The 27189-nt window shown below is 36.9% G+C and overlaps 1 protein-coding gene across 3 annotated transcripts in view; it reads left to right on the top strand.

Annotated features, from left to right (window-relative positions):
* Positions 1–576: 576 nt before the first annotated feature.
* Positions 577–27189, top strand: part of LOC127448968 (guanine nucleotide-binding protein G(I)/G(S)/G(T) subunit beta-1-like) — a 32562-nt gene continuing 5949 nt past the window's right edge. The window contains exons 1-8 of one of the 3 annotated variants that reach the window (XM_051711986.1): positions 577–927; positions 12811–12918; positions 14680–14718; positions 16476–16582; positions 21448–21511; positions 23753–23915; positions 25842–25908; positions 26124–26325. In XM_051711986.1, the coding sequence (XP_051567946.1) occupies positions 12862–12918; positions 14680–14718; positions 16476–16582; positions 21448–21511; positions 23753–23915; positions 25842–25908; positions 26124–26325 (699 nt within the window). In that variant the 5' untranslated portion in view covers positions 577–927; positions 12811–12861. Of the gene's footprint in view, positions 928–6529; positions 6852–12810; positions 12919–14679; positions 14719–16475; positions 16583–21447; positions 21512–23752; positions 23916–25841; positions 25909–26123; positions 26326–27189 lie in introns of those variants that run through there. The other 2 variants (XM_051711984.1, XM_051711985.1) reach the window with 2 other exon arrangements.

The following is a 27189-nucleotide window of genomic DNA, read 5'->3' as shown; positions in this document are numbered from 1 at the left end:
CTTCAACTACATATATATATATATATATATATATAGCTTTTGAGGTGCTGGAGATGACCAAATAAAATAAATGTATACAAAAAAGATATATTAAAGCAATATACATATAACTTTTTTCTATCAATTTTTTTTTTTTTTTTTTTTGTATTTTAATAATTTAATAATAATTTTAAAAAAAATACATTATATCAACCAGTTTTATAAATTAAGAATTAAAAAAAAAAATTATTTGGAGATTTGTGAAGAATAAGAATGCAGTTATTGAACTTGAAAATCTTTGGAATTACCCAATTGTGGTTTATGTGTAATTGTATTGTGTTTTAATATTAGTTTATACATTATTAGTCTCCTCAACTATAATTACGTTTGTCTGCATGTCTTGCTGCCTTTTACGTTGCCAATAAAGTCGGGGGGGGATAAACATCAGAAAGGTACTGGGTGTCCAAACATTTTAATTTGTTAAAAAAAAATGCTAAATTGGCTATATGAAATATTTCAGTCACTCGTTCAATTCCACTCCTGCGTAAGAGCGCCGCTCGTTCTCTCGCTGCGGTGTGGGGTTTCCCAGGGCTGACTGCAGGGTTACCGCGCCCATCTCTCCGTCTGATGGCCGGATGAGAGCTGCACTGGAGAGAAGCGCTCCTTCAAGGAAGGCAACGGGAAGTGGCCACCGACAGACTCATTCGTTGACCAAAGTCTCCAATCGGACCTCCATGACTGCCCTTTTCAATCGCAGCTGAGATATCAGCTTCTTCCTCGACGTTCACAGGCTCATTTCCTGCCCGTCGGAGCGAGTTATATCGCTGAAAAAGTGGACTCGTTTGAGAAGCGCTCGTCTTGTTCGTTGATGCGTGGATTTGACAAGCCACACCATCGTTTTTTTCGGTCAATGCCATATAAACAAAGGCCATCTACGACTGAGAACAGGTATGGCACACAGTGTGCGCGTTAAATGTGTTTATTTCGTTCGGAAACGGGCGGATTTGTTGGTTAAAACGTTAGCCACCATTGAGAATGAAGGGGGGGTTGGGGTGAGGCGCAGGTAGCGGCTAGCCGAGCGATTTACATACACAACAATGGCAGGCAAATTGACGAAATACAGTGGTTTAGGACAGTTATTTAGGACTATATCTCACTAATGTGACTTTTTAGTGCACTTAGTCGCTTATATATTCTTATTAGCGTGAATAACGTCGACCCACTTCACCTAAGGCCGTTTTCTCCGAGCCAAATTGCTAGCACTTAAAATCGCTGCTATCTTGGAAATTAAACCGATTACTCGCTTTGGACTGTGTCAATGCACTTATGTCTTGGTTGTGGTCGTTTGAAGTGCAATATAACGGTTATTTGGACGAAAACAATAAGGGTGTGTGATAGCTTGTAAGCTAACTAGCTAATTACAGCAGCTTCTGCATCATCGTCTGGATTTAGGCCTTCCTCTATACTACAGAATAAGGATTGTTTTTTGTTTTTTTAATCTGCAAACGCTTTTTAACACGTTACCTTGTGCTGGATGTGACTATTGATTGAATTGCAGTCGGTAAATAAAGATTAGTCATGTATTTGTACTCCCAGTAAATATGTTCAGAGAACAAGCGAGCAAAATCCATTGCGAGTTGCACCATCTGGCTGGCCATTAGAAGCTATTTTAGCGTGATTTTATTCAAGTGTGGATTTAGATGAATCCAAATGGTCTTACTTGAAATCCAGTGTGCATTTAAGCGACTTAAGTGGTAATTCTTTATTGAATTACTCTTGCACCGTTGCCTTTAACTACACTTTATAACAAGGTAATTGGATTTCCTTTAGAAGTCTCCATTTGAAAGGCTATGCTGTTCTGGAATATAGGTGCACTACAACGATCCTCCCAAATCTGCCCATGCGATCCGGCCAACATTTATCACCACCACAGTAATGCACCAAAAGCACAGCAGCTCTTCAGATACGCGGAATGAATGGAGCTTGATGGCCTTTATTATCGCTGCTGGAATATTTTAAGAACGGGCGAGCAGCTCTGGATTGAGGTCACTATTAAGGGATTGGACGGGAGGGGTGGGGGGGAAATATGTTGAGCCACCCCTCCTTCTTTCCTCTACCGATCGAGTTTGCCTCTCTCTTCACTGGCATTAAGATAAAGGAACACCGTTCATGAATAATAAATAAACGGGATCAATGAATTCTTCAATGTGGGGCCCAAGAACAAGATGGCGTTCGTGTAGCCTTTCTCTTGCTTCCCTCTCCGCACTGATATCACCATGCTGTTGATTTAACCCACAGAAAAGACGACGTAAATACGCTGTTACGATATAACATCACGATGTGTTGTTAAAATGAGCCTTGCCAAACAACACGATGCAAAATTCGAAATTTTCTAATGAAAGCTTCTTTTTATGTAGCCAATGTATTAGAACATACTGCTCAAGGGGACTCATTTGTATGGCAAAATAGGCTAATCGTGAAATTATCGCGTATTTGATCGTTGCATCGAATCGACGTTGCAATACCGATAAAATCGTTCGCCGTTTCGGTATTATCGAGCGATTAAATGCTATGTACTTCATTTGGTGAATTTGCATATATTTTTTGTGTGTGATCATATATCTCAAACAGATTGTTCACAATAGAATATTTTGTTGAGGTAAATGTTATTGTATGATTTATTAATTAAAAACGGGAGGGAAATGGGTGCTGCGTTGTAAACATTGATTTAATAGTTGTCAAAGTCAGGCAAACATCATGCACTTGTCCATATGAGATGTCTCATTTAAGTTCATTGAAGTTGACATTCAATAGAATGAGCTATAAATAAAATGTCATATTCATTAGACCCTCAAAAATGCTAATTTCTACACTTATTTAACATGCCTATCTATATATATTAGGGTAGTAATCTACTTTTCATTGCTTTTATCACAAAAGACAAAAATTCTCACTCATCTGGAAATGCACTTAAATGTGTACTTTTTGTTGGTTGAATTTTGCACTCAATACTTGAATAAGCTGTTGGTTTATTTGTCTTATTGTGTTACTTGAGTAACTCAAGGCATCAGTTTGTTCCCCATTGGCCGCCTTGGAAGCTGAAAAGTGGTGGTATGTGATGGCAAAATTGGTTTCTGTTCAGATAATGGAGTTTCTCAATATCCTTTTTATTTTCATGTTGACGTCCATTATGCATTTGTTCAGTACATTATCATATTAAGACTGTACATACAAAATGAGTATATCTGCTGTGCAGTATAACTGACTTCAGATTTGAGGCAATATGCATCTTTGAATATGCATTTTTCTAAACAGGGTGAAAATTATTTCTGTAATGTGCTTCTGAAACAACTGCTGGTCTTCTGAATTTGTTTGCATTAATGATACATACAAGTCTGTCATTGGGTTAAGCATTAAAACCCTACAAGCCAAATTATTGTACACATTGAAGTTATTAAAGGTTAAAAATGTGAGCTCTTAAAAGGTACAATCAATTGTTGGACCTCATGCCTGGCTCTGGACAGCTGTTTTTCCACAAGTGATGCTGAGCGGGATTACAGATTTACTGTACGTGGATTTTAGCTTTTAGGATTAAAGGCTTGGATAGTGATAGTGCTGGTTACTGCCTTTTCTATGATCCAGATTTGGCAATATATATTTTATTTTTCATCTGTTTATGCTTGATAAGCCACATCATTCTCTAACAATCTGAAGGAATTTGTGTTTATGGACTGAACTTCCGTTTAGATGTCAGGGGATGTGTAAATTATCACATACAATATTTTTAATTGGTGGATGACATGAAAAACTTATGGAAATTGTTGAGCGGTTATTGCATTTAAGAAACACACATTCCATTTGACAAAAATATTTTAACCTAAAATCCTGATGTTATTTTATTTATTTTTTATAATAAGGACACTAGGGTTGCACGGTAAACCGGTACTAACGAAATATCGCGATACCAGGGGCCTGGGTAGCTCAGTGGTAAAATATGCTGGCTACCACTCCTGGAGTTCGCTAGTTCAAATCCCAGGGCGTGCTGAGTGACTCCAGCCAGGTCTCCTAAGCAACCAAATTGGCCCGGTTTGCTAGGGAGGGTAACCTCCTCGTTGTCGCTATAATGTGGTTTGTTCTCAGTGGGGTGCATGGTGAATTGAGCGCGGATGCCGTGGTGGATAGAGTGAAGCCTCCACACACGCTATGTCTCTGTGGCAAAGCGCTCAACAAGCCACGTGATAAGATGCGCGGGTTGACTGTCTCAGACGCGGAGGCAACTGGGATTCATCCTCCACCACCTGGACTGAGGCGAATCACTATGCGACCACCAGGACTTCGAGCACATTGGGAATTGGGCATTCCAAATTGGGAGAAAAAGGAGAAAAATCCCCCCCCAAAAAATAAAATAAAATAAAAATATCGCGATACCAAAAAAATTTATGCGGTATGATATCATCTTGTTAATTTCGGTACCATATTTAAGAATGCTGCCTTTAGCGTAATGTAATGTGAGAGTTTTGAGATTAAATCAAAGACCATTTGAAAACAATAATAAAAAAAAAGTCTCGATATGGCCAAGTGTGATCATTAAACAGCAGAAGGATGTCATTTAATGAAATAATATACTGTCACATGCGTGCCACAGAACGAATTAGAGGCTCTGTCTTGTTCTGTCATCTTCACACACACTAGCAGGTGCACACACAAAGGCAACACACACTACTAATGCTTCATTTTCATACAGTGTGTCCAATAGTATCCATCTGCAGAGCAGTGTGTTTAGTCTATAATCGGCTGTGAACTCTCAAATGACCGTTTTCACCATTGCAGCTCAGAGATTTCAGCTTGTGAGTCGATGGAAGCTTGATATAACATTTATTTAAAACATTTAACATGGAATCCAGAAAAATTAAAAAAAGGCATAATTTGAATCTATGACATTATGCAGTTTTCTTTTTAGTCAAGTAATTTTCTGTGTAATTTCATCAAATCCATTTTTTTCTTTTTCCTCTCTTAAAAAATTAAGTATCGAGTTTTTATTAATACCGAGGTACCAGGGCTGGTATTGGACCGAAGCCAAAATTTTGGTATCCGAGCAACCCTAATGGACACTAAGATTAGCCACCCTGGTCTTATGATTAAAGATTTTGGTTAACTAAAAGTTTTCTAATAGCTATTTTAGAAAGGGTTGCCCTAAAGTGACCTTAGACTCTGCGGCCTGTGGTACCTTTAGGCCTTTTCTCACAGCTCTCTTTTTGTCCAGAAGTCAGCTGACTGATCAAGTGTTTGTTGAGAGGGTGAGATTGAGCTCTGCTTGCATGTAAAATAATGCTGTGGACTGGATTCAGAGATTCAACTTTGCTTTGATTCAAAGTGCTGTCTTTTTCTCCAGCCTTTCAGTTATGCAAAGTGAAGCCTTGTTTTTTATAGGTATTTGGTGAAACATTACCCATAAAAATCAGTTTGTTAGGGGAATAGAATCAAGCCATTCAGTGTTCAGACATAAGGCATAATATGAACCCATTTTATAACTGCTCTATAAACTCCTATGTGTTGTCCTGATTAAGTCAATATTGTAAGCTGATATCAGGGCTAGTCTATATCATGTTTGCGAAGAACAACTATCAGTCATGTCTACTGTTATGACCCTAAGCCATATTTCTATGCTACATTTCTAAAGAAAATAAGCAATTAACAATATTTTCTACTGTACATTAAGATTTCTGGCTTTGGCCTGACTAGGCCATTATTGGAAGTCAATGTTGTCTCATTTTCCTTCAGTTCAACAGTAGACTTGTTTTTCACAGAAAATTAACCATTATTGATATTTTCTGCTGTCATTTATTTTTTTATTATTAGCAGTAGCCTAATAATATTATCATGATAATATAAGAATATTTTTTTTTCCAAAGTCAACACTTTTTCTATGCCACATATCTAAATAAATACAATTTAAAAAAAAAAGTTTTTTTTACTGTACATTACAAAGTTTTGCTTTTTAAAATTAGTAGTGTTGGCCTAATATCATTTTTGCAAAGAAAATAGCCTAAACTTATAAATCTTTTCTTCTATAATGTATTTTTGATCTATATTTTTTATTTCAAAAATTTCCAACCTCCCCACACCCCCAATTTTCAAGCTGTTCACTCTTAAGCCAAATTTCTATATTTCTATCACACATTTCCAAAGAAAAAAATTCAAGCAGTTATCAGTCTTCGCAACTATGGCTGGTTTTCCCGGTTCGATTCAAAGTCTTAATTTTTAAGATTACAGATTTTAAAAATCTTCCAATTTATAATTGCTATTATTGGTTGCTAATTACCAGTAGGCTGACATTATATTTTTATAATTATATTATATTAATTATAATAATATTTTTATAAAATAAAATATTTTTTTATTTTATTTTTTTAGTACATTGTTTTGAAATTGAGTGAAATCGTCCTGTTTAGGAAGATATAAGAAGTCAATAGTATCATGATCCTTTTTTTATTATTAAAAGTAACCGGTAACAACAGAATACACTTTTAAATATTAGCCTTTATAATGGTTGTTGGGTGTAAAATAAAAATAAATGTTGGCTGTTGTATTAGCCAAAATTTCGGTAACGTTGTATCCATATAGTAGTATTCATGTTGGGTTGAGTAGTTTAGGCTGCACCAGTAGCACAGAACTGAAGGTGAGGGAATTACCTTTTGTAACCATGTCATTTTGATCAGCAAGATTAGGGGACTTAGACGTATTGTCTTGATGCAGGCCCATTTAAGAGGTCAGCCAATCAGGAAGAAGGAAGAGTATAGGAAGGGATAAGACTATCAAGAAGAAACATTTTCTGGCTGTCAAACCAAGGAGCCTTGTGCAAGCAACGTAAGGTAAGATTTCCCGAAATAATCTGAAACATGATTTTTGAAAATGTTGTTAGCCACATTACTGTCATTCTTGAGTAACTTATGTGGCATCTTCCGCATGATTATTTGCTTTTGTAGGCTTAGACAGAATCATTAGTTTACTTTTTGGATGCTATTTTTCATTATCGCTTCACAATGAAATATTGTTTAAAAAAAAAAAAAAAAATTGTAGTTAAAGGTTTTTCTTATCTTGTATCTATCTACATCAGATTTCAAGACATGTCTGCTATGCATGTTGAAACCTCTCACATTTTTAAACAATGACCCAAGGAAATACTAACATCAGATTATTTGTCCTATCATTGCTCTCCTTATAGTTTTATAATTATCTAAATATAATTGTTTTTATGGATCATATGCAATCGTTCCAAGGCCTCACTTTTCCACGTTGTCTTAGACAGTTGTTTTTTTTTTTTTTGTTTGTTTTAGAGTAACGATGCATTTTCGTTGTCTTTTCATACAGTTAGCTTTCCCTTTTCAAACATGGCACCATTTATTTGACAATTAGGACATGATATAATGCACCAGAGGGCAATTGCAATTACAGGAAATGGATCCAACCAAACTTCCAGTGCTCCTATTAGAATGCTTTGACCACAGATATCTGGGAGTATCATAGATTGGCTTCTGTATTCTAATGTGCTAATATAACACAAATGTATTGATCACTGCTTGAAGATCCTCAACTCACCTATATGGTTATGATTTCTCTTGGCCCTTCCTGTCTTTACCATCAATGTCATGATGCTCTTCTGGACAGTCTTTGCTTGGGCTTATCATCTTGCTCATCTCAATACAACACAGAGCAGGCTAATGAGAAATGCTGTCAGTTGTTTTAGATTTGTTTTATTTGCCATTTCCTTTAGCAATGAGCAAAGCTACGTATTCTTTCAGATTGACTAGTCGGTGGGTTGTCTAAACAACATGAGTTTTTAAAAGTAAAAGCTGAAAACGCAACACGGTGTGAGATGCTGAAAAAAGAGCAAGACGCAATTTTACATTTGCGCTTTTACATTGACACGACCGACAATTAAAAAATATTTAGAGTCCACAGTAATTGTTTGGAAAATGATAATTGAAGACAATGGATTTGTAATGAAAGCTGGGCTGTGGCTGTGATAGTTATAGCTGCAATACTTTTAGGGGAAGAATTTAGAGATGCAACTTCTCAGAGCATTTTAGCGCCTGTATGTTACAACCCTGACCAAGAAGTTGTCTTTAAATGTATTCCCTTTTAAAGCACAGCGGTTTAAAAAATCAAGAAAAGCTCACTAATCAACTAGCAATTATTAGTTGACCATTCTAACTCATTTCTAGAACACTGAGCAATTTCATCATTTGTAATTCAGGCTAGTTTTAACCGCAAAATCAATTGAGTTTACAAATATTTGTCTGCTAGAGAGCTGAAAGTTATCATTGCACATTTTAAAAGTGAAAGTGATGTATTTGTATAAATTCATAAATCTGTTCCAAGATTTTATTTGCACCAACACTTAAGAAATGTGTGAAAACTTAAATGAATACTACGTACACTTATCCTTGCTAACTCACTCAAATCTTTATTATTTGCCTCGTTTCATATTGCTGCCTGCTATGTTCATGTAGAATTTAACAGGCATTATGGTGTGAAAGTTCATCACAGTAATTGTGAGGTGAATGTGCCACTATTACATATGCGTTAACATGAAACATTTTGCCAAAGTCCGTCATCACATCTCTGTGCGCAAATCTTCTTCTGGCTCTTCACATACGTTTAAAATTAATCCCGTCATTAACTGCCTTTCTCCGGTGTTAGATGCGTACACTCCGATGGCTCATTAAAACCGCTGCCTTCATCAGCCGTTTGTCTGAGCGCATGAGATTTGGGTCAGCAGGATAGGTGCTGCTTTTCCGATCAGTGTCCCCGGTGTGTCTTAACTGGATTTGCCTGAAGGAGCTGAATCAAGCTTGTCCCAGGATTATGTCAATGACACTGTGGAGAGAGAGAGAGAGAGAGGTGTGGAAACGTGGCTATGGGCTGCGTACGCTAATAGGATGAGTGCTGGCCTAGAAGGACTGTGTGTTGTCAGTCCAGTGCATTTGCTCGAGTCAAGATGGACAGACTTTAAAGGTTTCAGAGTGTGACAATGTATTTTAATAAAGGAATCGCAGATTTGAATTAGAGTTTCAGGGCGTTTTAGGACCTGTAGCTTGTTTGATTTGTTCCGAAACAGAGGCAAACATTTTTACAATGTTGCTTTTTCTTTTTGGTTCGGTTCGTTTTCACAAGGCATCATTTTAAAACGGACCTAAACTGTGTTAATAAAAGTCACGTGTGAGAAAATTGTCCCCTTATTGGTCAGAATGTTGCACTGTTCCGGAATTTTGCTCATTCATCATTGTACGTTAAAATGGCATACTTGTAAAAATTTGTCAGCCAGTAAAAAAAATTGAGGATTGTTTGTCATGGTTAAACATTATCCGTTTCTCGGAAGGATATGAGTTGTAAAATCATCATTATCTGTCATTAGTTGCCTTTCTCTCTTACCCACATGCATGCAAAAAGCAGAAAGAGTGAAACCACGTAATGGTTTTTGTCCGCCAAAAAGTTACTTACGCGGTCCTACATATGTCTGTTCTGCCACTATTCAAAAGGAGGTAGCGACTGGGCTAATTGTACCTCTGGTATTATTAAACAACTCCCATGTTAAACTTGCAATTATATTTAATATTGTCCCCAAAAGCTATAACTATGTTATGAATTACATTGGAGCTGATCTGCAGATTTCTTCTCTGCAGATCCATCAGGGATGCTCATGGTTTTTATTGGGATATTTTTTGGTTGCAATCTCACCACAAGCAAACGGCTTCAGAGTAGAGATGAAACGATTAGTCGATGTTGTCGACTACTTAAAAAAAAAAAAAAAAAAAAAAAGTCAACATAAATTCTCGGTCGAATAGGTGTTTGTCATTTAACGTAACATGAGATCATATGAAACTAATGATGGCGCGCGAGAGGAGCACTGCAGCTTGTGCCTGATTGAGGAGAGGAAGAAGACACAGCTCGCAGTCCAGTCGCACTCCAAACTTTTCAAACAGCTTCAGGTGATGTAGATTGCAAAGTATGAGGGAATAATACAAAATAAGTATACAGAAGCACACTCGTTGTGAAATAAAATGGAGCTGCAGCTGCCGTTCATCTTTAAAAGAAACACCCCGCCGTTATATCTTGAATGCATCCTTGATTAAAGTTCTTATAATAAGGAAGCAGGTTATGTAAATAAGTACAAACTCTGAAACTGACATTTCTCTGTGCGGTCAGCGCCGCTTCTATGAGTTGCGTGAAATGACCCAATCTAAGGGGGAAGAGATTGAAACTGCACCCGGCTGCTGGACGCTCGTCCCTCACACGTGCTTGCTGCAGCTAGATTGTAACGTGATGGCTCGCGATGTATTGAATCAAATGTGTCGCTGTGTGTTTCTTATCATAAAGAAAATCGGCAATATGCAGCTTTATTAAGAAGAGAGTTTGTTTTTTGTGAGTTTAAGATGGATTAAAGTGAACAAAAATGTGAGAGAGGGTAGTCTTTGCCCATTATATGCACTGCAACAAAATACGTTTTTGTTTTGGCTTGTTTTCCAATATAAATATAAAAAAAAAAAAACATCTTTAAAACAATGTACATTTACTTATAAATTTTCATTTAGCTGTACTGCAGAAGAAAAATAATTTATCTGAGAATTTTTAATATAATATTAAAAATTCAAATATTTAAAAATATCTAAAAATCCTTAAAAGATGCATGTACCTAAGAAGCAACATAAGATATTTAGACTTGCTTTCAGGTAATATATCTTGAATATAAGGGTATTTTGTCTTTACTGCATTGGCAGATGGTTAAACAAGTGAAAAAATACACTTAAATACAAGAACCAATTCAAGATACATTTTTTGAAAGCAATTCTAAATATCTTATGTTGTTTCTACAGTAAATGTATCTTGTTTTAAGGATTCTTTGACAGTTTTCAAGTGAAAACAAGATGAACACTTGATAACAATAGGATTTTTTGCAGTGAATGTTTTACTGAATTAAACGTAAATTTTTTTCCCTTTAATTTCATTTAGAGGTATTTTTAAAAGATGATTTTCTTTTTATTGTTAGTAAGCATGTATAATACTTATGATTAATTGTTGCAATAATCGCCCGAATAGTCGAATAATAGTGATAATAATCGTTAGATTAGTTGATTATCAAAATAATCATTAGATGTAGTCCTACTTCAGAGTTTGCAATCAAACAGAGGTGGTTTCGGACCCTTTTTATTTTTCTTCCTGTGTGGATCCAAGTGCGATCTGCCATGTTCATATATGCCTAAACAAACCAAACTAAGAGAGAAAATGCACCAGGTTCTGAGAAAATGCATCAGGTTCCGAAACGAATGCAAACCGCCAGTTGTAAAAAAATAAAAAATGCCATCAGTTTTTAGGAAACCAGCCCACGGCTTTGTTGTTCGGTGAAGATAATGCACATAATTAGCCTGTAACGCTAGCTTTTTAATAGTTCATTAGTGTATGTATTGTTATTGTCAATATAAATGTAACCCATTTTCTTGCACATTTCTGGCCTTATTGTGCACAGTTATGCAGTGGATGTTATTTAAAAAAAAAAAAAAAAAGTTTCTCATTAATCTTTCATTAAAATGTGATAATGCTCCGCCTCTGAAATTACTTTCCTTTTTGGCTTATGTCACAAATCCCTCTTTACAACCCCTCCCCTTCGACCACCTAACTCATTCTGGTTTATAACACCCACGTATCACAATCCAATTTAATTCCCAATGGATAAAATCAAGTCCCATCCTGCTTTTTTTCTTGTTCCATAACCTATTTCACAAAGAAATTGTCATTACGGAAGTGAAATGTGTTGCGAACTGCGCAGGGTAAAAATATAGATTTTCCGATAAGTCGCGATCTTCATTTGAACGATCCAGATATCCATTCCTAAAATCCCAAGATCGATCTTTTATTGTAAGGTTTACTTCAGTTTTAATTGTGCTTAAAACATAGCAATTGAACTATAGTTTGGGCCCTATTTTTAAAATGTAATGAATTTCGAAATGTACTAAGTTAGAAAGTTCCCTGTATAATAAACAGCATTGGCTGAAAAGAATTCCTTTCATATGTAAGCAAGATGAACAGTATAACTAAAATATACCCAAATGAATCAATCAAAACAAATTTTATCTAAATTGAATCAAATCTGGAAATAATATCCAGCCCTAGTTGCAAATGCAGTTTCATGTCTTGAAGCATTTTCTTTTCTTTTTCTTCCATGTTAGAGTTCAGAGTACATCAGTATTTTTCCTTGCCTCATGGATTGCTGGTTGCTGCATGCACTTTGCATGCGCTTCTCTTTGTACTTCTGCATTTTTCATTTAGGAGCAACTCAACTCATTTCACCACAAGAGGAAATGGTTCTTTGGTTGCTTTCAGTCTAATGTGTTGGGGTGAAATCTTGACTTTACGCCCTTGTATATTGATAAACAGTTAAGAGCTAGTCATGTCAAAATATCTAGCATGCAATGTTGCATGACCTGGTAAAGGAAGTTATTTCTCATGTAGATGATGCTTTCATTGGTGTGTGAAGTGTGGTGACCAGTGGTAAACTGATATGTTGTTTTTTTCAATAGCCCATACAGATATCCAGAGAGCAGGGAGGCCAGTGTAATGCAGAATGTATCTGTGTATAAAAAATTTAGATTTTCAGTTTTGCTCGCATTAAATTTTTTCACACATCGTCTACTCAAAATTATGAAAACAGAAAATGTTATCGGTCAAAGCCAATAATTTTGAAGTTGCCAAATATCATCCGGTTATCCGACCTCTCAATAGTGATGACTTTGGAATTCTCAGTTTGGACATCTCTTTCCCTCTGTCTTGCAGATCCGAACGTGTCCCGACAGTAGGCGAGAGGCAGAGCTTTAGAAGAGGAAAATGAGTGAACTGGACCAGTTACGTCAGGAGGCTGAGCAGCTGAAGAACCAGATCAGAGTGAGACTCTCTCCCTCTCATATATAGATGAATGTTTATATACATAAACCTGCAACACATCATGCATACCATAGGGTTGTTGGGTTTCTTAATGATTTGCATATATATTATCAATTTTTACAATTGAATGACAGCAAATGCAGTTCAGATAAAATTGCTAAAATTACGTGATCAATTAGTTTGCACAGTATTTATTTGGTTCACTGAAAAAATTTACATTTATCCATTGACAACATTAGAACTGGCACAAGAAGGAACTAGCACTTCTGTTAATCAGCCCAGGCACATGCATATAATCTCCAACTAGTGGTTGACCAATAAGAGTTTTGCCAAAACTGATGCATATATCTATATGACTGATTGTTGATATTATGCATATGTATAACATTTAAACAATATAATTCATGAATCATCAAAAATTGCTGAAATCAAATGAATGCTTATTGTACACAGTGTTTACTCAATTTAGACAATGCACTAAACGTACGCTCATCAGAATTTCAGTTGAATTAAAACTGTAGATTTTGCATCCGTAAAGTCATTAGAAGTAAATATCTGACCTAGGCTTTGTCTCTGTGCTCTTGATAACCCGATTACCTGGTAGTGTCATGTTACTCGGGAAGATTTGCCTAACCAAAGGACATTTAAATAATGAGGGTGACTATTTGCATAGTTTAGACAATTAGCAGGAAGAACATTTACTGTAACCATACTGTGCTCTTTTCTTGCTTTGCTTTAGAAAGAATTTCGACAAATACTTCCTCCACCTAAGCGCTTTACATATTTTTAAAGTTTGGGAAATAATTTCCAGTGTTACACTGAAATGCCCAATATAAATCTAGAAAATGTCAGTTTATCATGATTATGGCTAAGATTAAATAAAATGCACAAAGCCCATAACATCTAAACTAGTTATTGGTGTTGCTTGAATAAACTGGTGTGTAACCTAGACATAATGTTTGTGCTACAGACATGAATGAAACCTCATAGTGCGTCTTGTTTTTTTAATTCATTTTTATCCCCTTTTCTCCCCAATTTGGAATGACCAATTCCCACTACTTAGAAGGTCCTCGTGGTGGCGCGGTTACTCGCCAATTTCGAGTGGCGGAGGACAAGTCTCAGTTGCCTCCGCTTCTGAGACAGTCAATCCGCGCATCTTATCACATGGTTCACTGTGCATGACACCATGGAGACTCATGCTACCCTCCGCGAACCACGCACAACTTACCACACGCCTCATTGAGAGCGAGAACCACTAATCGCGACCACGAGGAGGTTACCCCATGTGACTCTGCCCTCCCTAGCAACTGGGCCAATTTAGTTGCTTAGGAGACCTGGCTGGAGTCACTAGGCACACCCTGGATTCGAACTCGTGACTCCAGGGGTGGTAGTCAGCATCAATACTCACTGAGCTACCCAGACCCCCCAAATAGTGCGTCTTGTTGAGGAGAGGTGTGCTATTACTATTGCTATTAGTGAACTGATGTAGGATTTTTGCCTGGCAGATGCTAAAACGTGCAAAACAATCTGATAGACTTGAAAAAGTGAACCCATATCTTGGGGCAAGAATATCATAGTGACTTGGGCCAATAAGTAACAATCTAGCAACCACCCAGAACATCTAAGCAACCTGAAAGCAGTGCACAAAAAAACAACGCAGAATACCCTTCCATTGTGGCAGTGAGTTCTGCATGATCGAGCACCACTCTCGTTTTCCGTAGATAAAGAAAAAATGACATTTTCTCTCTTTATTTTTTGTAGGATGCAAGGAAAGCTTGTGCAGATGCTACACTATCACAGGTAGGAGTTTCCACATATATAGAAACCATATTTTTGTTATTTTATGTTCTGTGTTCACTAAAGTATCCCAGATTTTAATCAGTGTATTAATCCTTATACAGTGCATCCCGAAAGTATTCACAGCACTTCATTTTTTCCACATTTTGTTATGTTACAGCCTTATTCCAAAATGGATTAAATTCATTATTTTCCTCAAAATTCTACAAACAATACCCCATAATGACAACGTGAAAGAAGTTTGTTTGAAATCTTTGCAAATGTATTAAAAATAATAAACGAAAAAAAAACACATGTACATAAGTATTCACAGCCTTTGCCATGACACTCAAAATTGAGCTCTGGTGCATCCTGTTTCCACTGATCATCCTTGAGATGTTTCTACAACTTGATTGGAGTCCATGTGTGGTAAATTCAGTTGATTGGACATGATTTGGAAAGGCACACACCTGTCTATATAAGGTCCCACAGTTAACAGTACATGTCAGAGCACAAACCAAGCCATGAAGTCCAAGGAATTGTCTGTAGACCTCCGAGACAGGATTGTATCGAGGTACAGAACAATTTCTGCAGCATTGAAGGTCCCAATGAGCACAGTGGCCTCCATCATCCGTAAATGTAAGAAGTTTGGAACCACCAGGACTCTTCCTAGAGCTGGCCGCCCGGCCAAACTGAGCGATCGGGGGAGAAGAGCCTTAGTCAGGGAGGTGACCAAGAACCCGATGGTCACTCTGACAGAGCTGACAGTCACAGCGTTTCTCTTTGGAGAGAGGAGAACCTTCCAGAAGAACAACCATCTCTGCAGCACTCCACCAATCAGGCCTGTGTGGTAGAGTGGCCAGAAGGAAGCCACTCCTCAGTAAAAGGCACATGACAGCCCGCCTGGAGTTTGCCAAAAGGCACCTGAAGGACTCTCAGACCATGAGAAACAAAGATTGAACTCTTTGGCCTGAATGGCAAGCGTCATGTGTGGAGGAAACCAGGCACCGCTCATCACCTGGCCAATACCATCCCTACAGTGAAGCATGGTGGTGGCAGCATCATGCTGTGGGGATGTTTTTCAGTGGCAGGAACTGGGAGACTAGTCAGGATCGAGGAAAAGATGAATGCAGCAATGTACAGAGACATCCTTGATGAAAACCTGCTCCAGAGCGCTCTGGACCTCAGACTGGGGCGACGGTTCATCTTCCAACAAGACAACGACCGTAAGCACACAGCCAAGATAACAAAGGAGTGGCTTCGGGACAACTCTGTGAATGTCCTTGAGTGGCCCAGCCAGAGCCCAGACTTGAACCCGATTGAACATCTCTGGAGAGATCTGAAAATGGCTGTGCACCGACACTCCCCATCCAACCTGATGGAGCTTGAGAGGTCCTGCAAAGAAGAATGGGAGAAACTGCCCAAAAATAGGTGTGCCAAGCTTGTAGCATCATACTCAAAAAGACTTGAGGCTGTAATTGGTGCCAAATGTGCTTCAACAAAGTATTGAGCAAAGGCTGTGAATACTTATGTACATGTGATTTTTTTTCGTTTATTATTTTTAATAAATTTGCAAAGATTTCAAACCGACTTCTTTCACATTGCCATTATGGGGTATTGTTTGTAGAATTTTGAGTAAAATAATGAATTTAATACATTTTGGAATAAGGCTGTAACATAACAAAATGTGGAAAAAGTGAAGCGCTGTGAAAACTTTCCGGATGCACTGTACAGGCACCATCTGTGTGTTGATGTTTATTAATTTTCAAATGTGTTTTCAGATCACAGCCAACATCGACCCTGTTGGCCGAATCCAGATGCGCACAAGGAGAACACTGCGAGGACATTTGGCTAAAATCTATGCCATGCACTGGGGCACCGATTCTAGGTACACTATATCACCCAATTGCAGATTATTGAGACTCAGTTGTACAGGAGTGGGTGAATTATTGAAGATTCACAATATTTGCAATGGTTTTGCTGGCAATGTAAAATCAACATTGTATTGAAATATTTCAGTGCACTTTTTGTTTGGCTTATTTTTCTGTAGACTGTAAACAAGTTTTGCAATCCTTTCTTGTCTTGTGACTTGCAAGTATGCGGTAAAACGGATGTATTCATAGCATCATAGTGTTAAAATCAGGTTTAAAATCATCTCTGTGAATGAGTTCAGACTGTCCTTTTAAAAGAATGTTCAAGGTTCAATTCAAGTTAAGATCAATCATCAGCATTTTGTGGTTACTGTAAGGCACTTAAAATGAAAGTCATTTTGGCCATAAAGATGAGCCGGGGGGCGCCAGTTCGAGAGAGAGAGAGAGAAACAGACACACATGGGCGCTGTGTGTGTGTGCGTCTGAGTTTTGTTATGTTTCAGTTCTTTTATGTCATTAAAGTTATGTTGACTGTTCCTGAACACATTACAGAAAGCCTTAAAACAGACAACTAATCATCATAATCGCAATCATTTGTTTGACAGTTAATCATCAGCCAGATTGCATCATGACAACAGAGTTATAATATTGGATATAGTTTTATAAAAAATAAGGTTAGTAAGCTATTTTATTAAGCTAAAATCACAAATAATGTGTTTTGCGGATGTACTTTTGAAACAGTGTTTTTTAACTGGGGCTGTCGATTTAACATGTTGATTTAGTGCAATTAATTATATTAAAAAAGCACGTAATATTGTTTTTAACACAGTCATGCCCCCTGACATGTATGTAAATTCCATAATAAAAGTAAAGATTTTCCTTCCATACGAGCAATTCAAGCTTGAAGTACATCTGTTTTTATGAGCCATGTCTATAGGTGGCAGCGTGCCTCAAACCTCACAAGCAGCGCAGCCAAAGAATAAGAACCGCTTACTCAGAAGGAAGCACAACAGAATACAGGAATCTTGAGATACGATGTTCAAAGTTTCTTAATAGAGCGTCGTATAAATGTGCCGCTTATTATGCTGAATACCAGTGATACGCTCCAAGCGCGCCCGTCTGACACACATGTACATAGAGCAACGATTAAAAATAGACGGAAAGCAAAAACGAGTCCTGTGAGAACTGGACACACTGATGAACTCCATGCAAAACAGATTGCTGTAAATTGTAGGCTTGTTCAATTATATGAGAATAAAACAAACATTTTGTGTTCTTAAGCCACTTTTTGTATTGTCCAATTAATGCTTTATTCATCTGCCACAATAATGCAATTTATTTATAGGGTTGCTCCGATACCTGGATCGGTGTCGGCTCTGATACTGAAGCTTTTAGACGGATCAGGTATCGGTCCAACGAGCCCGATCGAAATCTGATACTGTGTGTTAGTCATGTTCGTGACTGTCAAGCTCCAAAAATGACATAAAAGTACCATAAAAACACCATTAAAGCAGTTCTTATGACTCGTGCATTTTATTCAAAGCCACTTGAAGACGTGTGATAGCTCTATGAATCATAAAAGGCTGTGTTTAATAAGTAAATATACAGTATGCGCAGCGCAAGTGCATTAGTGAATGATACTGCTCTGTTGACACAAACTCACGCACAGGCTGGTGATGCACTCGTGGCTATTTTTAGCCTTCACAGCGTTGTGCAATATTTGAGCGCTACTCAAGAACAACATCTCAGATGTAGATGCTCAATAGTTCGGTTCACTTATAATAATCATTTAGAATGGCACCGGAGGTGCATTTTACCAGAATTTGAATAAGAAGTGGATTAAACTACTGTGAACTTGCCTACAAACGGACACATACAGGACTTCCTGGAGAGTTTAGAATGTCAAAATAAAAGCGTGAGGGTTTAAAAAGTGCACGATTTAAATATTACTGTTGTATTTAAAATTAAAAGTCAAAAATAATAATAGTATTAACAATTTATTATTATTATTGTCATCATTAGTATTTGTTTACAATTTATAACAATATTTAAGTTGAAGGGGTTACAAAAAATAACTGTGTTAATGAAAAGTGGACTGATGTCTTCCAACTAAATTGAACAAATAAGAAATCTGAATCCTTTAAAGTCCAGATGCAAGTTGAAAGATTTTTTTGGGGAAAAGCAAAAATAAAACACTGGTTTCTTTTCTACTGAAGACTGGAATTACTGTTAATTGTGCTGCTACATTATCCAGTATACTAGTTAATAATAAAGTATTTCTTAATAAGCTATACATTTATATTGAAATAATGTGTAGTTAGAGGTTTGTGTTTCTTTACATATTAAAGAGTACTCCCAATTAGTTTCACACAATAATGTAAAGATATTCTAAACTGATTATGCAAAAAAACAACACTGGTATCAGCTTGGGCTCGGTAACGGCCGATACTGAGATTTCCGATATCGGATCGGAAGAGAAAAAGTGGTATCGGTGCAGCCCTGTTTATTTCAAGCTGAATTTCATTCTGTACTATATATTTATTATAGACCCTGCATATTAAATTTATAAATATTTGAATTATACATTATATAAATTCTTTGGGGGGGTGGTGCCTTTCTCAGCAAGTAATGATGTTGGCGATTAATTGTGATTAATCGGCATGCCATGTAATTAATTTGATTAAAAATGTTTAATTGATTGACAGCCCAAATTTTATCTTATTGTAACTGCATTTTTTTATTATTTTTTTATAACGGATGAGTTAAAAATATTTTTTGTGGTAATCAGCATTGAGACATGTGCCGAGATTAAGCTTAAAGGGATCGTTCACACAAAAAATACAATTCTCATCATTTACTCACCCTCATGCCATCCCAGATGTGTATGTATGTATGTCTTTCTTCTGCTGAACACAATTGAAGATTTTTAGAAGAATTTCTCAACTCTGTAGGTCCATGCATGTAGGTAAGTGCATGGGTGCCAAAAGTTTGAATCTCCAAAAAAGGGCAAAATAAAAGTACTCCAGACGACTCTGGTGCTTAAATCCCTATATTCTGAAGTGATTTGTTAGATGTGGGTGAGAAACCGATCAATATTTAAGTCCTTTTTTTTTATTATTATTATTATACCATAAATTCTCCTCCCTGCTCAGTCAGTTTCCACTTTACTTTCACTTTCTCATTCTCCTCCTCGTGTTTTTGGTGATTCACATTCTTCTGGCATTTCACCCCAGGGAGGAGAATTTATGACCAAAAATGACTTGCAGAAAAAAAAAAATATATATATATATATATATATATTTTATCCCCCTTTTCTCCCCTATTTGGAATGCCCAATTCCCACTTCTTAGTAGGTCCTTGTGGTGGCACGGTTGCTCACCTCAATCCGGGTGGCGGAGGACAAGTCTCAGTTGCCTCCGCTTCTGAGACTGTCAGTCCATGTATCTTATCACGTGGCTCGCTGTGCATGACACCGCGGAGACTCACAGCATGTGGAGGCTCATGCTACTCTCAGTGATCCACGCACAACTTACCACACGCCCCATTGAGAGCGAGAACCACTAATCGCGACCACGAGGAGGTTACCCCATGTGACTCTACCCTCCATAGCAACTGGGCCAATTTGATTGCTTGGGAGACCTGGCTGGAGTCACTCAGCACACCCTGGATTCGAACTCGTGACTCCGGGGGGGTAGTCGGCGTCATTACTCACTGAGATACCCAGGCCCACTTACAGTAAATATTGATCTGTTTCTCACCCACACTTATCATATCGTATCTGAACACATGGATTTAACCACTGGAGTCATATGGATTACTTTTATGCTCCCTTTATGTGGATTTTGGAGTTTCAATATTTTGGCACCCATTCACTTGCATTGTATGGACCTACACAGCTGAAATCTTCTAAATATCATAATTTGTGTTCAGCAGAAGAAAGAAAGTCATACACATCTGGGATAACATGAGGGTGAGTAAATGATGAGAGAATTTTCATTTTTGGGTGAACTATACCTTATAATTTTTATTGAACCCTGAACATTCCTTTAAAGTCAAAACACTAGCAATTTATTTGCATCAGCACTCGAATTTCAGGGAAGTCCTTGCCTAGCATTTTACATGTAGTGAAATGTCAAAGTGTAAAATATATGTTGGTAAATATAGCTTCTCATTACTATGTATTATTATATTGGTGTATAATGAAAAAAGTATAATGAAAAGATAAAATAGCATTCTTTTTCATTTAGTAGAAAAACATTGGTTGATTGTTTTTAACTAGGTTTTCACTTTTATTTCTTGCAAATAATATTTTGAACCTGAATTGTAACGAATATTTTTCTGATTGGAAAACAAATCACCCTTTTAAGCCATCTCAGACCAAAGATATAGATATCGATATGTATTGAATGTATTCAGAGTGCTGAAAAATATTAAAACAATTGCCCAACCATTGCTCTAAATTATTTGCTTCATTACCAGACTTTGTTAATAAGCCATATGAAAACATCCTTATACATCAGAGCGGGACACACTGAAGGGGTTTCCCTTTATCAGTGGGGGTGGACGGGTTCATCGATCATGTGATGTCCACTGCACGCAAACCCAATAGCGTTGAATCATGTTCTTTTATTATATTTGTGTAGGTGGTACAGTGATGGTTATAAGTAGGTGTGATGATGACTAATGTCGTTACTATTGTGGCTATAGCCAAGACTTTGAGGAAAGGCAATAATGCTACAATATTTGTGTAGAATGTTTCTGTAAATAGCTTGAGATTGTTCAAGAGGGTCTGCTGATTGTTATTGTGATAATATATTAACATCCATGTTATGTTGTTAGGATGTGTACCCAACTCACCTGTGTTCTTGTGTTTTGTGTATAGGCTGCTGGTTAGTGCCTCCCAGGATGGAAAGCTCATTATTTGGGACAGTTATACCACAAATAAGGTATGACATTGTTCATGTCATTTTAGGTTTCATAGAGAATGTTGGGAAATGCAGGAATGTGCAGTGTCTGAGCTATGCACACTGGCATTATTTTTCTTTTCTGGTGTAGTAAGGCTGATATTTCAAGCAGATCATTTCAGAGAGTTAATGTTAATATTTTTTCAAAAGAAAGAAAGCCGGTAGTGCTGTAAGTTTTTAATATATCTTAACAGTTATAAGCAATAATATAATTATATTGACGTTATCGTTATTGCCTATATTTTTGATATTATTGTTTGTTTGTTTTTACTTAATTATTAGTGCTTGCCAATTAATATTGCTCATACTTAGGGTTAGGAATTTGAACAAACCCCAAGTTTTAAACTTCGCTGTGTAACTTTTCCTGGACCTGATTAAAAGCTAGCGATCAGACTCAGATTTTCGGCTGGTGGGCGATAAAACAGGTGGATCATAGCAACTTCATAGCAATGTACTAAAACATTCAAAACCCCTTAGCAACTGCATAGCAATGCCTAGCAACTGCATAGCAATAAACTTTAAAAAGCATTCAAAACATCTTAGCGACTGCATAGCAACGCCGAGCACCTGCATAGTAATGCCTAACAATTGCAGAGCAACATACTAAAAAAAACAATCAAAACACCTTATCTACGTACTGTAGCAATGCCTAGCATCTGCATAGCAACACCCGAATTTTGCACTATGTGACTAAAATGTATATGCTTGGCTGCTGGCTGGTAAATGTTCATATTTCACTCACGAGTAATTGTGTAGATTAGTGGTGGAGTATTCAGCAGCAAAATCATTTCACTGCATGTTGATAGTAAAAGATTTGTGTAATGTGTGTCTAAAGATGAGATACACCGACCCATTTGTTGTTGAATAATAGGGCTGAAGTGAGTAGTCAATGTTATCGATGACAACGGCAATAAAAAATTGTCAACCAATTTCCATTGTCGAAAAGTCGTTTGATCTCATTTAATGCAACATGAGATCATTTGAAACGCTAACGATGACGCAGGAGGGCAGCACTTCAGTTCACGCTTGACTGAGGAGAGGAAGAATGAACAGCTCACAGTCCAGACGTACTCTAAACTTTCCAGACAGATTAAGGTGATGTAGATCGCAAAGTATGAGGGAATTATAATACAAAATATGTAAATATTGAAGCAGTGTCGTATTTATGTGAAATAAAGCAGAAACAACATTGTGAAAGAGTTTCAAACTTCTCCCGGCTGATACAGTGTCTCGCGCAGAGACGCTCATCCCGTGCGCGCGCCTGCTACAGTTAGATGATGGCTCGCGATGTAGTGAATCATAATATATGTGTCACTGTGTGTATCTTATTGTGAAGAAAATCGGCAATTCAAGCTCTTAAGAGTTAAAGATGAATCGATGTGACCAAAAAGATGAGAGGGTGTAGTCTTAACCCTTTATACAGTGAAAAAAAAAATATATATATATATATAAATATAAATTATTATTATTATTATTATTATTTTTTTTTTTTTTTTTTTATAAATATCTTAAAATCCTTAAAACAAGATGCATTCACCTGAGAAGCAGCATATACGATATTTTTGAGAATACATCTTGAATATACTGTAGTAATGTAGTAAGTGTAATAAATGTGTAAATACATAAATATTGAATGGCACAATCATACATTATGAAATATTTTAACTTAAGAAAACACTAAATATTAAAGAATTTAACAAATAGGTTCATGCTGCATTTATGCAGGGGTTTGGTGAAAAAAAAAAAAAGCATAGTATTTTGATTATAGTAGCACTTAAATTATAATTCTTATAATGTAATTGTAAATTGTAGTTATAAAATTATAGCCTAATTGTTATGTGTGTAATTCTATGTTAAGTATTAGGTTCCAACCTTGTAAAGATTTTGTTAAAAAATGTGTATGAAATTTTAAATAAAGGCAACAGCTTGTATCATTAATAAAAATGCAATTTCGTGTCATCATAAAATGATGAAAAGTGAAATACAAAATAATATGTGCTGTCCTGCATACTATATTGTCTGAAGTCATATATATGAATACTATATATAGTAGTTGCAGTTGCATTACACTTACATGTCGTCAAAAGTCTGGCGAGTAAAAACAAAAATGTACTAGCCAATGGCGATTCTTTCACTAATATGTCCGTAGAGGGTTGCTTCCCCCAATTATGGACACTTGTTTAATTTGTTTCTGATTTGGTCGTGTTGTGTGTTGTATTTCAGGTCCACGCCATTCCTTTGCGCTCGTCCTGGGTGATGACCTGTGCCTATGCTCCTTCAGGGAATTATGTGGCCTGTGGAGGCCTGGACAACATCTGCTCCATCTACAGCCTCAAGACTCGTGAGGGCAACGTGCGTGTCAGCCGCGAGCTGGCCGGTCACACAGGTAAAGGACGTGTCCACACACTTCAGTCTTTGCTCTTTGAACAGATCGACTTGGTCTTTGGCAAAGCTGTAAATACATAGTCATTTTTGCACTCTCTTAAATGGAAAGCTTTAATCTGATCAAGCTTAATGAGGGCATCAGCGATTACATAATGCACTCTCACTCTGCTCAGTTGCTTTATGGATGAATCTCGCAAAGAAACGTTGGGGTCATACTTCACCATAAAATCAAAAGAAAAGAATACATTTTATTTTCTTAATTTTGGGACCAATTAATTGCACCCCCCAATTCTCATTAATGTAATATGAAAAAAAGTAATTCTCTGACTTCAATTTAGTCTTGAAAACAGTCCTATCTGGATTAGGTATGGGAATTTTGAGGAATTTTGTAGTCAAGTGTTTAAAATAACAAGAATTACATGTACATTAAATTTCTATAATATGTGCTCCAGGGTCAGAAATTCTTTTTACTGTGGGGCAATATTTGCCATGTGGATCTCATTGTTAGGCAGGGCTCTATGCTTACATTTTTTTAGAAGCACTTGTGCTCCTAATTATAAAAAATTTAGAAGCACAGTTGTAGTCCTGTTTTTTTTATTTATTTTTTTAGAGATGGTAACGTTAATGTGCCACAATATAACATGCACAAAAAGTCATGAGAAAACTGAGCTCATCAATTAGAACAAAATTCACCTTGTGAACATACAGTAAATATACAAAAACACAGTGTTCAGTCTTTGAAGTGTAGTCCTCTTAAATGTATATAAGAACTCTAAATTGACATCTGCACTGCTGAACACAATAAATGTTCCTGTCACACAATGTACAACAATCAGATGCTGCATATTTTAGTTGTCCAGTGTTATGCAGTGCATAAACGAACACCTTTTTACCTTATTTTTATTTTTCTCAGGTTAGGTAAAGTCAGATCTGGCCTAAATTTTAAGTATACATTATTCTTAAAATTTAGGCCAGATTTGACTTCCTTTACCTAACCTGAGAATAATAAAAATAAGGTAAAAAGGTGTTTGTTGGGTGCCATGTTATGCGGTGCGAAAACTACTTGTAATCAATCAAATTAAATTTATTGGTTACAGTTTCTTTTGTAGAAGTCAAAAACGTTCTAGGTAAATACAAATTAAAGAAAAAACAATATCAGCTTGGCATCTGGGCGTTGGCGATGCTTCTTCATTTGGACAGTATCTCTGACGTTCGTTAGTAAAAAATCCAACCCAAAAGGTTATTGACAATAAATTTAAATCAGATTTAAATTATTTTATATGGTAATAGTATTTGTACACAGCCCTGGCTCTGTAAATTGGACAAAAACAAAGTGGAACAGACCGGTCCACACAACACTACTCCAGCCAATCAGTGACGGGGGGTGGGGCAGAGTGAGAGGAGAAGAGCGACGGCAAATCTGGCTGATGCGAACTTTCTAAACTCCAAGGAGGACAAATGGCTGAGAAACAGACCAAGAGAAAAAGGTCAGACGATATAAACTTAAAAAGGATTCTAAGTCGAGGGCTAGGAGCTGCGTCAATATTGGCGAGGCTTTTCAGTGGTGGAGAGACCTCCGATAGGTAAAAGGCTTGAAGACGGATGCAGAAGTTGCTCTTTTTCTTCTCTGTAGATGGGTAACATAAATTTAGCTGTTTCACAGAACCCATATTTGCTGTTTTGATGTTAGATTTAGTAGCAGGAGAGTTGTGAGTGTCTGGAGCTGGTGTGCGTAAAACCGTCTCGCGTGCATGAATTTGGGGGGGGGCGGAGCACTGAAGGGATGGGTGTGTTTGTTTTGGCAGTTGAGTTCGAATATCAACAGTGTTTCTAAGGAATTGCTGAATGCACCTTTAATTTCAGTCTGCATCTGAAGGATGGAGCTGTGTTTGTTTGAGATGTTTAATTAACTTCCTCTGGTCTACAGGATATTTGTCTTGCTGTCGCTTCCTTGACGATAACCAGATTGTTACAAGTTCTGGCGACACCACCTGGTGAGTGAGAGGAACTGCAAGTTTGTGTTTTACAATCCCAGGCTTTAATGCTGTGTGATGTATTGAATATTCACTTTGTTCACAATGGTTTTCAGAATTCGCAATGCAAGAAGAAGCCCAGATCAAATATTCTTCATAATGTGCTAGGGTGACATTTTGCGACACATTTCAGTTTTAACGCACCTAAATGGCAATGTTTTGATGTGGCCCTGCAGTGCTCTCTGGGACATAGAAACTGGTCAGCAAACGACCACGTTCGCAGGACACACTGGTGATGTGATGAGCCTGTCTCTGGCTCCAGACAACAGGCTGTTTGTGTCGGGGGCCTGTGATGCCTCTGCTAAACTATGGGACATCCGTGAAGGCATGTGCAGACAGAGCTTCACTGGCCACGAGTCAGACATTAATGCCATCTGTGTGAGTACTTCTCCTGAATGTCATGAACTATTATTTACTAGTGTTTACATACAGATTCAAACAGATTACCATCAGAAGCTGTACTCACAGGAAGCCAAGAGGGATAATAAAGGACTAGTTTACACAAAAATGAAAATGCTTGCTATTTATTCACCCTTGTTCCTAAACCATATGACTGTCTGTCTACTGTGGAACTCAAAATGAGATGTTAAGAAGAATGTTGGGGACTGACAGCCTCAGTCACCAAATTGTTGAAAACATCTTAATTGCATTATTGTATACTTTTGTTTGAATTATGTAAATCACATCTTATATTACTCATTTTAAGAACATTGTACAATACAAGCTAAACTTTTCCATGTGACCTGGTGTTTCTGTACACCCGTTGTACTTATTATGAGAAATGTATCATTAGTGATGCAAGATAAAAAAAAAAGTATCCTTTTTTTCCCCTCCATATTATCCCCCCCCCACCCACTGAACACTGTAAATGTATGAAAAAACCCATTTATGAGTCATTGAAAAATGAGGTTGTCCAAGACGATAACATTTAGAAATCTTAAAAAAAAAAAAAGGAAAGGAAAAAAAGTTTGTGTAAAGTTCGTCAAAATTAAATCTTTGTTTCCGTGTTGGTTCCGTACATTTTTGAAAAATATTTGTAGCATTTTCTAAAAAAAAGTTTTATAAAAAATAAATATTTTATTAAACATGTCAAGTGGTGTAACCATCAAGTAAATGGTAATAAAATATTTTCCTTGCACCTTGAATCATCTTTTTTTTATTTTTTTTTATTTTATCCCCTTTTCTCCCCAATTTGGAATGCCCAATTCCCACTACTTAGTAGGTCCTTGTGGTGGCGCGGTT

This window comes from Myxocyprinus asiaticus, chromosome 12 (assembly GCF_019703515.2).
Source record: "Myxocyprinus asiaticus isolate MX2 ecotype Aquarium Trade chromosome 12, UBuf_Myxa_2, whole genome shotgun sequence".
NCBI lineage: Eukaryota > Metazoa > Chordata > Actinopteri > Cypriniformes > Catostomidae > Myxocyprinus > Myxocyprinus asiaticus.
The sequence above is the reverse complement of the archived record's forward strand: the minus strand, read 5'-3'. Positions and strand labels throughout refer to the sequence as shown.